Genomic DNA, 15,289 nt, shown 5'->3' with positions numbered 1-15,289 from the left:
TACGAAAAAAGTTAAAAAAAGTAAATTTTTTTTCCCATAAAGGTGGTGCCGACCATTGGCAGGCCACCACCAAATTTTTTTTTAAAACTTTTTTCGTATAATGGTGTCGGCCATTGACAGACCAAAAAATATATATATATATTTTTTGAAAAAAGGTGGTGCTGGCCATTAGTAGGCCACCACAAAATTTTTTTTTTCAAACTTTTTTCGTATATTGGTGCTTGCCATTGACACGAAAAAATAAAAAAAAATTTCCCATAAAGGTGGTGCCGGCCATTGGCAGGCCATCAATTTTTTTTTTACTTTTTTCGTATTCTAGTGTCGGCCATTGACAGACCAATACCCGAAATTTTTTTTTGTACACAGGGGGTGCCGGTAATTGACAGGCCAGCACTCAAATTTTTTTTTTCATTTTTTTCTTTTCTATATATCAGTATTATACAATTTAAAAATATACACTGGTTCCGGCCATTGACAGGTCAAAACCAAAAAAATCATTTTTTTAAGTCTGACACAATTATCAGACAATAATGAGTCCAAAATACGAGGTGATTTCAGTAATTGACAGACCACAACTAGACTTGTCCATGGGCCGGGCCCGGGAAAAAATTTTGGCCCGACTCCTAGGCCCGGGCCCGGCCCGAAATATGGGCCTGAAATTTTTCCTAGGCTCGGCCCGAGCCCGGCCCGGCCCACCCCGTTTTTTAATAAACATTTAAAAAAATATTTTAAAAATAAATAAAAAACAAAAAATATTTTTAAAGTATTTTAAAATTAAAAAATAAATATAAAAAATATATTTTTATTAAATTCGGGCCAGGCCCGGGCCAAAAAAGTTGTGCCTGAGGCCCGGCCCATTTTTTAAACGGGCCTCGTTTTTTTGCCTAAGCCCATATTTCAGACCTATATTTTTACCCGAACCCTCCCATATTTCAGGCGGGCCATCGGGCCGCCCGGCCCATGGACAGGTCTAACCACAACCCTATTTTACTATTTATTTCGAGTTATTTTAGTGATTATTTTTAAAACTGATTTTTTTTTGTAAATATAATATTTTTTTAATTAAAATAACCTATAGAAATTGATGTCTGAGTCCCACATCTTTTTTAACTTCCCATGTGAAAGTCATCGGTTGTTGTGCTTGAATATTGCAGGTTCCTCATCTCCATTACTTAGATCTTAGCTACTGCCTACCCAAACCCACAACTGTTTCCTTCTCTATTTTCCCATCTTAGCTACGTTCAGTCCACAAAATAAACCGTTTCCAGTTCTTCACTCTTTGTCTTCTACTCCCCTCAGATCATCTTCTGCTCCGCATTAGCTTGATGTTTGTAACAACGGTTTCCTTGTTTCCTTATTATTATTTGAATCTGCTCCCAGCCTTCCCTCTCTTATTCTATCACTTAAACTTTTTGCTTGACTTTTGAATACCCCTTTCCCCAGAAAAACATGGAAGTTATTACGGGCACCGCTAGCAACCTTGTTGCCGGAGTTGTGGGATACTTGTTCCAAAAAGTTAAACGTAATTTCAGCTACGTTTGCCGCTATAGAAGAATGGTTTCGGTTTTCGAGAAGAAAGTCGAGACGTTGAAAGACAAAAGAGACGGAGTGCTGTTAGATGTTGATGCTGCTGAAAAGAACGGCGAGAATATATACCCCGAAGTCAACCTTTGGCTGGCGAAAGCTGATAAAATGACCGATTCAGAGTTGAAGGAAGTGAAGGGTCTAGAAAACGAAGCAAATAACAAGTGTTTCATCGGCTTGTGCCCTAATTTCAAGGCTCGCTATCGGCTTAGCAAGAAAGCAGAAGAAGAAGCCGCTGCCGTTGATGAACTCCTCCAGCAAGGCGGGTTTGACAAAGTATCATATCGGGATGTCCCGCGGCCCATATTGTTTGTACCTCCTAAAGATTTTGAGGACTTTGATTCAAGAAGGTTGATGTTTAACAATATCATGGAGGCGGTGAAAGATCCTAATGTCAACATAATAGGAGTGCACGGAATGCCTGGTGTTGGCAAGACTACGCTTGTGAGAGAAGTTGTCAGACAAGTCAAAGAAGATAAGTTATTCGACTCGGTGGTTATGGCTGTTGTGACTCATACTCCTGACGTCCAGAAAATTCAAGATCAAATTGCAGATATGTTGGGATTGAAATTTGAGGAGCAAAGTATGATTGGAAGAGCAAGTCGTTTGTGCCAAAGGTTGATGAAAGAGAATATTCTTGTTGTTTTAGATGACATTTGGGCAAAATTAGACCTGATGGAAGTGGGGATTCCTTTGGGAGACGAGGATCAGGGATGCACCATATTGCTGACATCCAGAGATCTTAATGTTTTGTTGAAGGACATGGATGCTAAAAAGAATTTTCCAATCGGAGTTTTAGAACATGAAGAAGCATGGCATTTCTTCAAGAATATTATGGGAGATGGTGTTGAAAGTTCTGACTTGTTGCCTATAGCAACTGAGGTAGCTAAAAAATGTGGTGGTCTACCAATTGCCATTAGAACACTTGCGACGTTTTTGAAAAATGAGCCTCCTTTTGTATGGGAGGATGCTTTGCGACAGCTAAGCAAGCCATCGTCGAGCAACTTCAAAGGAGTACCAGCAACTGTATATTCAACTATAGAGTGGAGTTACGATCGTTTACAAAGCGAGGAACATAAACAGACTTTCTTACTTTGCTGTGTAATGGGTCATAATGCTTCCCTTGATTTGTTGCTTGTGTTTGCAATGGGGTTAGGGTTATTTCGTGGTGTCAGTACAATTAAAGAAACAAGGAACAAATTGTTGACAGTGGTGAGTCATCTCAAAGCTTCTTGTTTGTTACTTGATGGTTGTACCAATTTGCACTTTGATATGCATGATCTTATTTCTGATGTGGCCAAGTCAATCGCTTCTAAAGGCAACCCTGTGTTTGATTTAAGGCGCAAACATGATTTGAATGATTGGCCAGATGATGAAACAATGAAAGAGTGCGACAAAATAGTATGTATTGGAATGAGCGAGCTTCCTGATCAGTTGAAATGCCCCAAACTTACTTTTTTATGTATGGGTAGCGAGGATCCTCGGATGAAAATACCAACAACCTTTTTTAAGGAAACGAAAAATCTTAAAGTCGTATATTTGGCTGGCATAAGCTTGCCTTCATCAATTTCTTTGCTAGGAAACCTTCGAGTACTAAGGTTGGTTAATTGTGTGTTGGGAGATATAGCACTTATTGGAGAGCTCAAGAATCTGGAAATTCTTAACATTGTGAGTTCTGATATTGAAATGCTACCCAAGGAAATAGGACAACTGACTAAGCTAAAGCGGTTAGATTTACGTGGTTGTTCCAAACTCAAAAGAATTCCACCTGGTGTCTTGTGTAAATTGTCTAGATTAGAAGAACTATATATGGATATAAGTTTTGTTGAATGGGTAGCAGAGGGACACTCCAGCCTGCAAAGCAATTCTAGTCTTGCTGAATTGAAAGCTTTGTCATGTTTAACTGCTTTAGAAATTCATATCTCTAATGCCAAGATTATTCCCAAAGACTTTTCCTTTGAAAAGTTGCAAAGATACATTATTTTCATCGGAGAAGCATCGCATTGGGATTGGAATTGGGGTTGGGTCAATGAGTACTCCAGAACACTAAAGCTTAACCTACAGACAAGCATTAGCTTTCTTAATAATGAAGTCAGAGTTTTATTGAAAAAAGCTGAAAATTTATATATAGATGAAGTGAAAGGGGTGGAGATTTTGTTACACGAATTAGAAGTTGGGAATTATTTTCAGAAATTGAAGAATCTGCATATCCAGAATGGTGAGATGGTCCAATATATCCTTAAAGAGAGTGATGCAGTTCAGAAAATTGAATTTCTTCAACTTGAGTCACTGACACTGCAGGGTCTACCGAATCTCATTAGCTTTTGCTCCAAAAACGAAGGTTCAACTTCCATATCTCTACAAGATATTGCCCTTTTCAAGCAAAAGGTATTTAAACATATTTTTTCTTCATCCAGTGCATGCATTTTTATTATTCAATTACGCAAGACGTTATCTAATTAGACAATTATATATTTTTTATGATATTTTGTGTAGCATTAAAGCTAATGGAAATATCAAATTAAAGAGTTTTTTTGAATTAGATTTGGCGAGTAAACAAGTGCTTGTGTACAGATATTGTTTCCTAAGCTGGAGAAGTTGAAACTATCCTCAATTAGCATCGAAAGAATATGGAGTCCCCAAGCGTTTTGTTCAACTCAAAATTTAACAAGTTTGATCATTAAGGGCTGTGCCAACTTAAAAAATGTTTTATCCGACTCCATGGCTGAATATTTGCAGCACCTCAAATGCTTGGAAATTAGTGACTGCAAGTGCATACAGGAAATAATATCAACGGATAAAATGATCCAAGAAACATTCAAAAGTAGAACTCTAATCCGCTTCCCTGGATTGAACTTACTCAAATTGAAGGGTCTTCAGAAACTCATCGGCTTTTGCCATGAAGATCATACTGTTGAATTCCCAGTCTTGACAGTTCTTGAGATAGAAAATTGTCCAGAATTTAAGGGATTCATACATGATTCTACGAAGAAAGATATCCCTACCCATGGAGTTTTGTTCAATAATAAGGTGCTCTTTTCAGTGAAGCACATTTTTCTTTTTTCTATTTCCTTTTGTAGTTGTTATACTTAACTCTTTTAATCATTGCTTCCATTGGCATGAATAATGAATTGTAGGTTGCTTTTCCCAACTTGGAGAGGATCACAATCTCCCGTTTAAGGAATGCAAAGAGGATCTGGTACAACCAACTTCATACAAATTCATTTTCTATGCTAAAAGAGCTGATTGTTAAGGAATGTGATGTATTGTTGAACATCTTTCCACCTTTTCTTTTGAGGGTTTTTCAAAGATTGGAGAAATTAATAGTGACCGATTGTGCTTCACTAGAACAAGTGTTCCAACTCCAAGTGCAAGAGTTAGATATTGAAGAAACATATGTGGTACACAGTCAGTTAAGAGAAGTGAATCTCGTTCGCCTACCAAAGTTGAAGCATGTTTGGGCCAAGTATCGCAAAAGAAGTGTTTCTTTTGGAAATCTACGATATGTAATTATTTCTGAATGTTGGAGCTTGAAAACTTTGTTTCCATTTTCAATTGCTAAAGATCTTCAGCAACTTGAAAGACTTACTATTGATAGGTGTGGGTTGGAGGAGATTGTTGCTAAGAGTGTTGAAGAATCAGATGAACAGGACATTTTTTTTGCATTTAATCAGTTGTCCTTCCTTAAACTTTGGTGTCTACGGTACCTAACATGTTTCTACCAAGGAATACATAGAACAACATGGCCTGCATTAAAGCAATTGACGATCTTTGGGTGTGGGAGGATTAAGATATTTAGGCATGAAGAATCCCAAATCCGACATTCACTTTTCCTTGTTGAAAAGGTATGAACTATCACATATTTTCTTTTAGCAAAGTTGATAAATTGTATTTAAATCATTTTGTATCTCTCAACTAATACATGCAAATATTCAATTGAAAATGTAAAATAATCACCAAATTCATATTTTTCCCTATCTAACTAATAATCTCCAACAGTTCTAAATTATATTTTAGCAACGAATTCTATATAACTCTTTACCTATTAAAAAAAAAAGCTAACCTGCAAATTTTTAATATAGAAATTAAAACTACAAATACATATCACTTCAAACTATTGATTCCATAGTTCATTTATGGGCTTATATGATGTGTTATAGCTATTCTTTTATGTTAGGTGTTCTTGTTTCAATGAAATTCTAAATTTGATACTCTACTGTACTCATTGTTCTTGCTTGTTTCTTCTTAGGTTATCCCCCAATTGGAGGAGGTTTCATTTAGCCATGGTGATATTGCGATGATAAGTGATGGCAAGTTTGAGGCCGACTTGTTTTGCAATATAAAATTTCTTCGAATTTATTGCGACTTTGGTGTATCTGTTTTCCCAATTTCTTTCCTTAGTAGGTTTTGCAATCTTGAAAGTCTTGCACTGAGTTTCTGTTATTTCAAAGAGCTAGCTACTTTCAAAAGTGATGCATTTGAAGATAAAGACATGATCATCACCACCCCAAAGTTCAAGAAGTTGTTATTGGATGGGATTAACAACATAAGAGATCTATGGAAGCAAGACTCCCTGCTTGACCATATTTGTGCAAGCCTCGAATGTCTTGAAGTTTTGCAGTGTGGCAATTTGATTAATTTAGGATTAGATCTTTCATCTTTTGAAAATCTTACAACTTTAGATGTTTGGAAATGCAATAAGATGTCAGAACTTATTACATCTTTCAAAGCCAAAAGTTTGGTGTGCCTTGTTACAATGAGAATAAGAGAATGTGAAATGATGAGAGTAGTAGTTGCAAGCGGCGGGGATGATACGTCATATGAGATTATTTTCATAGCGCTAAAACGTTTGGAGCTTCATTTTTTATCAAGCCTCACAAGCTTTTGCTCAGGCAATTACACCTTAAGGTTTCCATCCTTAGAACAAGTTACTTTGAGCCAATGTCCTAGAATGAAGAACTTCTATCAAGGAGCTTTAAGCACACCAAAACTTCATAAAGTGCAATTAACAGAAACAGATTTTAAGGGAAGTTGGGTTGGTGGCCTTAATGCCACCGTGGAGCAATTATACAAAGAGCAGGTACTTATTTAAAAATTCACTGAAAGATCGATATATATACATTTAATTATGGTTTGTTTAATTTATTTTCACAATAGCGAGGGCCCTTGTTAAATATGTTGGTATGAAAGTTTGACTTTTTGATATGTTGCTTATTAGGTTGGATATCGTGGTCTAAAGCATTTGAAGTTGTCAGAGTTTCCGGAGTTGGTAGACATATGGAGTAAAAATCCTCAAGAAATGTTGGATTTTACAACTCTTGAATATCTAGAGGTTTTTGATTCCAACAATTTGAGATACATTTTTAACCTCTCAATGGCCTTTGGCCTAGGACAACTCCGGAAAATGGAAATCAAGAGATGCGGAAAATTGGAACAAGTCATCAAAGAAGAGGATTCAATTACAATAATTGAGGAAGCAATAACAGATAGTAGCAAGATCATTAGCATATTTCCTCGTCTACAATCTATTGTGGTGGAGTCTTGTCCAAATATGACAAGTTTTTACCTAGGAAGTAGAGGTCTTGAATTACCATCTTTGGTTGAAATTATGATAGCTGACTGTTCAAACATGATTACTTTTGTTTCTACATTTTCAAGAGAGAAAGATAAAGAAGCAATAGTTGATGACGAAGTTGATAATGTTTCTACATTATTCTCCGACAAGGTTAGTTTTTCGTTTAATGAATTTTCATTTATACATTTAAGTCATATGGCTAGTCATGACTCATGAACTATATCTTTTGTTTCTCGCTAATGTCATCTACATTCCCTAGCAACTTGAAGAATGAAACAACAATAAAGGAAGCACTTAGAAAGAATATATTTATATATATTTTATTTTCTTATCTAAGAGGTTTTGTGTAATTTTTGTTTTTAAGTATTTTTAGTAATTATTAAAATCCTTGACCTATCTCTTTGATTGGTAACTTTAAAAAAACAAACATACATATCACATTAATTGCAAGTCCTATTATGAATGCTATCCTTATTAGCGGGAGTTTACGGGTGATACATTAGCTGCCCTTCTTGTATTATCATTGGTAATTTTGAAGGGTAGTTTTCATATGTCTTTTCTAGTTAAGTAATTTTCATTATATTATTGCTTGTATAACTATTATTTTATTATTGTTTGACTCATAATTATTATTTAAATTATTATGTTTCAGAAGTTAAATTATATTGCTTTAGTCATAAATAATGAATTTTAATTAAATTTATATTTCATTTATAAAATTTTGTAAATAATATATTTATATTAATCATATATTATTTAAAAAATATTGTCGGAAGTTTATTTACTATTAGAAATTTCTTTATTAGCACAATATTTTTTATCAAAATCATTTATATATTTTAATTATTAGTTATTATTTTGAATAATGCTATTTTCTTACATGCAATAAAAATATTTTGTACGTTGAATACAGTACAGATATTTCATTTATTATTTAAAAGTTTTGTAATATTATTAAAGAAATATTGATCTACAAAATATGTCAATTTTGTGATACAATATAAATGCTTTTATTATGATTTGGAAACTTTTTTTTTATTATATTTGAATTGTCAAATAAGTGAATATTTTAATTAAATTAAAAAATCTGAATAAAAAGTTAATTACAATAGCTAAAAATGCATTATATAAAAATTAATTAAAAATTAAATTCGTAAAATCATGTGCAATACATGTAACATTAGAAACTAGTGTGCGTATATGTAAGTAGTTACATACAGAAAGGTCAACCGAATATAATTTTATATTAAATTCATTTAGATTTTTCTTAGATTAATGATGGTTCTAATTTTCTTAATTCGCTAAGGATTTAACAAAATTGGGATACCATAATATTTATATCTCTTTCCAATAATTTAATGTCATTTTAGCATTTTTATCTTGAAAAAAAATCAAATTTAGAATTGTGTGTCAATTTTTTGGGATGAAAATGCTGAAATGACTTTAAATTATTGGAAAGAGATACAAGTTTTATGATATCCCAATTTCATTTAATCATTTCTTGTTTTAATTATATAATTTACCAATGCCTTCATCTAAATATCAATGAGCTAACATTTTATATAATTTATTTCCAATTGTAATTAGCTCTTTCTATCATTATGTAGGTTGCTTTTCCCAAATTGGAGAGGATCACAATCTCCCATTTAAGGAATGCAAAGAGGATCTGGTACAACCAACTTCATACAAATTCATTTTCTATGCTAAAAGAGTTGATTGTTAAGGAATGTGATGTATTGTTGAACATCTTTCCACCTTTTCTTTTGAGGGTTTTTCAAAGATTGGAGAAATTAATAGTGACTGATTGTGCTTCACTAGAACAAGTGTTCCAACTCCAAGTGCAAGAGTTAGATATTGAAGAAACATATGTGGTACACAGTCAGTTAAGAGAAGTGAATCTTGTTCGCCTACCAAAGATGAAGCATGTTTGGACCAAGTATCGCAAAAGAAATATTTCTTTTGGAAATCTACGACATGTAATTATTTGTGAATGTTGGAGCTTGAAAACTTTGTTTCCATTTTCTATTGCTAAAGATCTTCAGCAACTTGAAAGACTTACTATTGATAGGTGTGGGTTGGAGGAGATTGTTGCTAAGAGTGTTGAAGAATCAGATGAACAGGACATTTTTTTTGCATTTAATCAGTTGTCCTTCCTTAAACTTTGGTGTCTACCGTACCTAACATGTTTCTACCAAGGAATGCATAGAACAACATGGCCTGCATTAAAGCAGTTGACGATATCTGGGTGTGGGAGGATTAAGATATTTGGGCATGAAGAATCCCAAATCCGACATTCACTTTTCCTTGTTGAAAAGGTATGAACTATCACACATTTTCTTTTAGCAAAGTTGATAAATTGTATTTAAATCATTTTGTATCTCTCAACTAATACATGCAAATATTCAGTTGAAAATGTAAAATAATCACCAAATTCATATTTTTCCCTATCTAACTAATAATCTCCAACAGATCTAAATTATATTTTAGCAACGAATTCTATATAACTTTTTACCTATTAAAGAAAAAACCTAACCTGCATATTTTTAATATAGAAATTAAAACTACAAATACACATCACTTCAAACTATTGATTCCATAGTTCATTTATGGGCTTATATTATCTGTTATAGCTTTTCTTTTATATTAGGTGTTCCTGTTTCAATGAAATTCTAAATACTCTACGACATTCATTGTTCTTTCTTGTTTCTTCCTAGGTTATCCCCCAATTGGAGGAGGTTTCACTTAGCCATGGTGATATTGCGATGATAAGTGATGGCCAGTTTAAGGCTGACTTATTTTGCAATATAAAAATGCTTCGGATTTCTTGCTACTTTGATGAATCAGCTGTTTTCCCGATTTCTTTCCTTCGAATGTTTTACAATTTGGAATGGCTGGAGGTGGTTTCTTGCAATTTCAAAGAGCTAGCTACTTTCAAAAGCGCTGCATGTGAAGATAAAGACATGATTAGCACGATCTCAAAAATCAAGAAGTTGAAATTGAATATGGTTAGCAACATAAGACATTTATGGAAGCAAGACTCCCCACTTGACCATATTTGTGCAAGCCTTGAATGTCTTGAAATTATGCAGTGTGGCAATTTGATTAATTTAGGGTTAGATCTTTCATCTTTTGAAAATCTTACAACTTTAGATATTTGGAAATGCAATAAGATGTCAGAGTTGATTACATCTTTCAAAGCCCAAAGTTTGGTGTGCCTTGTTACAATGAAGATAAGAGAGTGTGAAATGATGAAAGAAGTAGTTGCCAGCGACAGGGATAATACGTCATATGAGATTATTTTCAAAACGCTGAAACGTTTGGAGCTTCATTTTTTACAAAGCCTCACAAGCTTTTGTTCAGGCAATTACACTTTAAAGTTTCCATCCTTGGAACAAGTTATTTTGAATCACTGTCCTAGAATGAAGAAGTTCTCTCAAGGAGCACTAAGCACACCAAAACTGCATAAGGTGCAGTTAACAGAAACAGATTTTGAGGGACGCTGGGCTGGTGACCTTAATGCCACCATTGAACAGTTAAACACAGAAGGTACAGAGAAATATATATTTTTAATGTTCTCTTTCTAAATTTTATTTTAATAGTAGCCGTATAAATACATCTAATGTTGCATTTATATGCTAAAATATAAATGGAGGCCTCATTTTTTAATATGTGACTCCTTATAATTACATAACGTTGAACTGTCTGAAATTTTTTTTTCCGTTTTCAATAGCCAAAGATCTTCAGCATCTTCAGAGCTTAAATGTTGATAGCTCTGGAGTGCAAGAGAGTGTTCCAAAGAATGTGGAAGGAGTAGAACACAAAAATTGGTTTAAATTTAATCAGTTTTCCTACCTTATGCTTTGGAATCTACCAAAACTCATGTTTCTACCTAGAAATGCACAGCACAACGTGGCTTACGAAAGATCATTACAATATCCTCACGGCCTCCATAACCCGTTCTATTAATGCAGGTTGCTGCGGATCTCAGCTGTGGCAAAAATGTGATTGGGAGGATCTTTGGAATCTTAAAGCTACCCCCAAGATAAAACTTTTCATTCGGGACGCATGCTGTAATGCCATAGCTTCCACAGAGAATTTAGGCAAGAGACATATCATAGAGAATTCGAGTTGTCCAAGGTGTGAAGAAGGAAAGGAAACCATTGAACACATCCTCTTTTTCTGCCCACCAGCTCAAGCAACTTGGAGAGCCTCGACGTTCAACCACACCCCTTCCCCTAAGGATTTCCAATCCTTATCCGATTGGTGGCTGAAAATTAAGCAACTTCTTCAGAACTCGGGAGCAAATACGGATATGAGTTTGATTGCTTGGACGTGTTGGGGCATTTGGAAGGCGCACAATGAGTGGATGCTCGAAGGCCGTGATGAGGACCCAGTGAACACATGGAACAATGCGCTCAAAGGATATCACAACTTCATGGAAAATATGCTCCCTCCAAAGCATCAGCCATTAAACTAATCAGATAATGCCTCATCTACTACCTCCGTTCTTCATTGGAAAGGTATACGACCATTCTTCACCCTTTATTTAAAGATAGGTCTTGTGTTTTCGCTTGAATAATCTACTACTTCCTCTCAACCAAATGCATTTAATGAAAATAAAAAAAAGGTTATTTTACCATTGATCTTTTGTATGTTTCCCTTTTTATTATGAAGTCCTTGTCCTATAGGATTATCTTAGCACCTTTGTTCTAGCTTTTTCAGCTATGCCGATGGCCTCTTTTAGCACCTTGATAATGATAAAATATTACTGAATTTAATCATCAATGCATCAAATTTGTTAATGAAGTGGACATTTGCCTTGCCAAAATCTATTTTCCTCATTATATGAAATAAAATGTTTTTTTTTTCTATTAAAAAACTCTAGAAAGAACCAATGAAGTTATTCCAAGATTTAAAGATACCAAGTGAAAAAAAAAACAACTAGAACTTATTATTATCTTTCACTGTATTTTGGTTTGATTGCCCTTGCTTTATTTGCTTCTTGCTTTGGTACTTGTTTAACATAAATACAAAATATAAAACTTCTTGAACGATTAATTAAAGGCTGAAATATGTAAACAGTCTATGTACTCTTTGTAAATTTGGAATTTAGTCCCTTTAATATTTTTAGGTTTCAAAATTTAGGTCCCCCATTTAGCATTGTAAAAATTTAACAAGGTTAGCATTTGGACCTAAATTTTGAAATATGAAAAGTAGAGATATTAAATTCCAAATTTGTGAAGAGTACAAAGGCGCATATTTTAGTCTTAGTTAAAATTGCTTATCAAAAAAGAAAAACTATTTGGTATATTAGCAATGCACTTTTTAACTCCACAAGCAAGAGTTATAAATTTGTCATGTATCTCACTTCTTTTATATATTTATTGTCTTTTTATTTTTTATTTTACGATACTTTATATATATTTGTCATCACCCAACTCTACTTGTATTAAACTTTTATATTCTGTTGCAATTCAAAAACTAGTTAACATATTAATGTTTTAGCTTATTGGCTTCTCAGATCATGCCTCAACTGGAAAATGTTACATTGCATTTCCACCAGAGATTTTCCTATTTGGAAAAGCTTAAGATAATTGCTTGCAATTTCAAAGAGTTGTCTCCAAGGTGATGCTGTTGAGGAGAGAGACGTGGCAATGATGCTTTCAAGATGGTGATGTTACAAGCCATCATGTTCCATAAATAACTGTAATTTAAAATGGAAATTTCTTGTGTGCAATTGAATCTTGACTTTGGTTTTAGATTCTTGGGATTATATTTTCTGCATTCTTTGGTTTTTCAGATAATTTGATCATGATCTTCTCTCTGTCTGGGTTTTCTAAATGCTAGCAGGATACTATTTTCTGTCTTCTTTTTTCATTTTCCTAACATATAGAATATGTTAGCTTGCTTGATTATCCATAACCGAGATTCATGAACTATCAATTGAATTTTAAATTTTAAAAATATAATTAAAATGTCACATATTTAAATTTAATTGAAGATGCCCTAGTATTCATTATTTAACTTCTCTTAGATTTTTTATACAGTAAGAGTCGGATACGTCAGTTCATTGGGGTCAATGGGTGCAAATAACTAAGATGAGAAGCTTCCTGGATGAAATTATTGCATTACATTTGTTTGTTAATCATATAAGTTGTTAAGAATAAGAGTCTTCTCTTGTTAAAATTAAGATTATTTTTGGTATTTTTTATATTTGTTTTACAATCTCTGTTTAAGGTTTGTAGTTATTGCTTTCAATAATATTTTCTCCAATGTTCAAATTAATCTGTGTTCTCCTTTAGTAATGCATGGTTCATCAGTATTTTTTATAAGTAAATGTTAAATGGTTAATCCTACATTATGGACTTTTTACCTGTTGACAGATTACCCTGCAACACCCAAGTTCATGTTTACGAAGAAGGATTTCTCACATGAGCTTATTCTTTTAATGATGGAAGAGGTTTTGCTCTATCTGTAATATTATTTCAAGTTTACATCTTTGGGAAATCAAAGGTTGTAGTGGCATATAGGCAGCTAAATAAGCATATGTTCTATCACAATGCTGATTCAAGATATTAATATGATGATGAACAAAATAATGTGTATGGTTTATATGGTAATGCATGTCCTGTAGTCTTGTTTATGTATCTTCTTCCACATCCTTTTTCATTATTAATATGATGATAAGCTTGCCAAATGGTGTTCTGAGGCTTCAACCAAAAGGAGGACATGGGCATCATAATGGGTAAGTTCCATTGATATTACTACACTACTGGTAGCAGAATTTGTATTAGCTGTATTTTATGCCTCATTCCTTTCCATGTGATCTGGAGTTCTGAGCCTGGTTTGTGTATATATTGTTCAATTCTAATTTGTTTTCTTGAACATAACTTGGCTATTTTTGAAGCAGTTCTTTGCTCAATGATTCCTACTTGAAATCATTCCGCATATTCCTTGAGCTATCTTCATCGTACGTATTTGAGTAATACTAGCTCATATTTTCATCCTTGTGATACGGAACAATAAATGAATCTCAAAGTTGTTTCTCCTGTCTGTTTAAATGCATCCTTACCTTTCTCCAAACAAATGGTGAATTGAAGACATTAACTTATGCTTTCTTGTTGCAGAGTGAAGAGTGTGATGGGGCATCTGGATGGCAGTCGTGAGTTTCCTCGGTCGTGCATAGGTGGCTCCTCGAATCCCACCAGTTTCTGCTTAATTTTTGCATCATAAACACATATCCCTTTTAAAAGGTAGATTAGATGCATATGGTGATTCACAGTTCCATAATTCTATAAGAGTAATTTATTGTTCCGGCATTGGAAATCCACCTGGTGCTATGGACATGAAAGCTTATCTTCTGCAGAAGTTCAGTCCTGCGGAGCGAAATCAGGTATTTAGTTGCCTCGTCTTTCTCATTAATTACATGTACAACATTGAAGGTTGGTTGATGAAGAACAGGGGAGAGTGTTGAATACGGGGTATTCCTATTATTTGAGAGATGAAAGTGAAGTGTTTAATGGTTGGTATTTTTGAGGGATTGATGAATCATTGGACAAGGAATTGAGGCAGTGAGGACAGTGGTGCTGAATGGATTCAAGCAAAAAGTCACAAGATTCAATTTAGGACAGAAATACAAGCATCACCAAAGTTTGACCATTACATGCCATGGATGATGTTGTCAGTATGTAATGCATGTATACATCATTTTTAATCAACCCTTCCTTATTTTTTCCTTTCCTTTTCCCTCTATTTGATAAAATTTTACCCTTTTAGCAGCATCTCTTCTTTATGTTCTTACATCTGCATTAGTTCATGTGTTTGGTGAGTGTTGAATAAAGGGGGAAGGCAGGTATTGGATTGGCTCATCCGAAGTCGCTAAATTTGAAAGTATTTTCTTGCTTAAAAAATGATAAAAATTTATAATCTGATTTTCCATTTTGTAATCCTGTCGTTTTTTGACTTAGTCCATGGGGCTCCTCCATGGTTGATTTAGAAGGTTAAAAATTCGGATGGATTTTATGGATAAACAACTCTTAATCATTAAGTTCAACAAAGTTTTTGGATGATTATAATTTATTTGTTCAAGACACTATAAAATCATGAGTGTGTTGTTCTTAATACTTGCAA

The 15,289-nt window shown here is 33.9% G+C and overlaps 1 protein-coding gene across 9 annotated transcripts; it reads left to right on the top strand.

Annotated features, from left to right (window-relative positions):
* The first annotated feature begins 1,091 nt into the window (after positions 1 to 1,091).
* LOC107925821 (uncharacterized) lies at positions 1,092 to 14,981 on the top strand. Of its 9 annotated transcripts, none has more exons than XR_005920830.1 (11): positions 1,092 to 3,972; positions 4,159 to 4,614; positions 4,722 to 5,429; positions 5,834 to 6,664; positions 6,803 to 7,309; positions 8,767 to 9,474; positions 9,874 to 10,705; positions 11,131 to 11,679; positions 12,681 to 12,830; positions 14,287 to 14,412; positions 14,526 to 14,981. XR_005920830.1 is itself a non-coding variant. In XM_016856540.2 (9 exons), exons 1-8 carry the CDS (start codon positions 1,450 to 1,452, stop codon positions 11,634 to 11,636), a joined length of 7,071 nt encoding a protein of 2,356 aa, XP_016712029.2. In that variant the 5' UTR covers positions 1,092 to 1,449; the 3' UTR covers positions 11,637 to 11,679; positions 12,681 to 14,981. The 9 variants fall into 9 exon arrangements, 1 of the variants encoding a protein (XP_016712029.2); XR_001692064.2 differs by adding an exon at positions 13,543 to 13,619 and having other exon boundaries at positions 14,287 to 14,981; XR_005920828.1 differs by adding an exon at positions 13,543 to 13,904 and having other exon boundaries at positions 14,287 to 14,981.
* Positions 14,982 to 15,289: the final 308 nt, after the last annotated feature.

Source organism: Gossypium hirsutum, chromosome D11 (assembly GCF_007990345.1).
Source record: "Gossypium hirsutum isolate 1008001.06 chromosome D11, Gossypium_hirsutum_v2.1, whole genome shotgun sequence".
Taxonomy (NCBI): Eukaryota; Viridiplantae; Streptophyta; class Magnoliopsida; order Malvales; family Malvaceae; genus Gossypium; species Gossypium hirsutum.
This window is presented reverse-complemented; position numbering and strand designations above follow the sequence as displayed.

Bases quoted from the DNA above. Each gene is read 5' to 3' on its own strand.
- LOC107925821 (XM_016856540.2), top strand. From the start codon at position 1,450: ATGGAAGTTATTACGGGCACCGCTAGCAACCTTGTTGCCGGAGTTGTG. The intron at 4,615-4,721 runs GTGCTCTTTTCA...AATGAATTGTAG, and splicing joins GAGTTTTGTTCAATAATAAG to GTTGCTTTTCCCAACTTGGA. The intron at 9,475-9,873 runs GTATGAACTATC...GTTTCTTCCTAG, and splicing joins CACTTTTCCTTGTTGAAAAG to GTTATCCCCCAATTGGAGGA.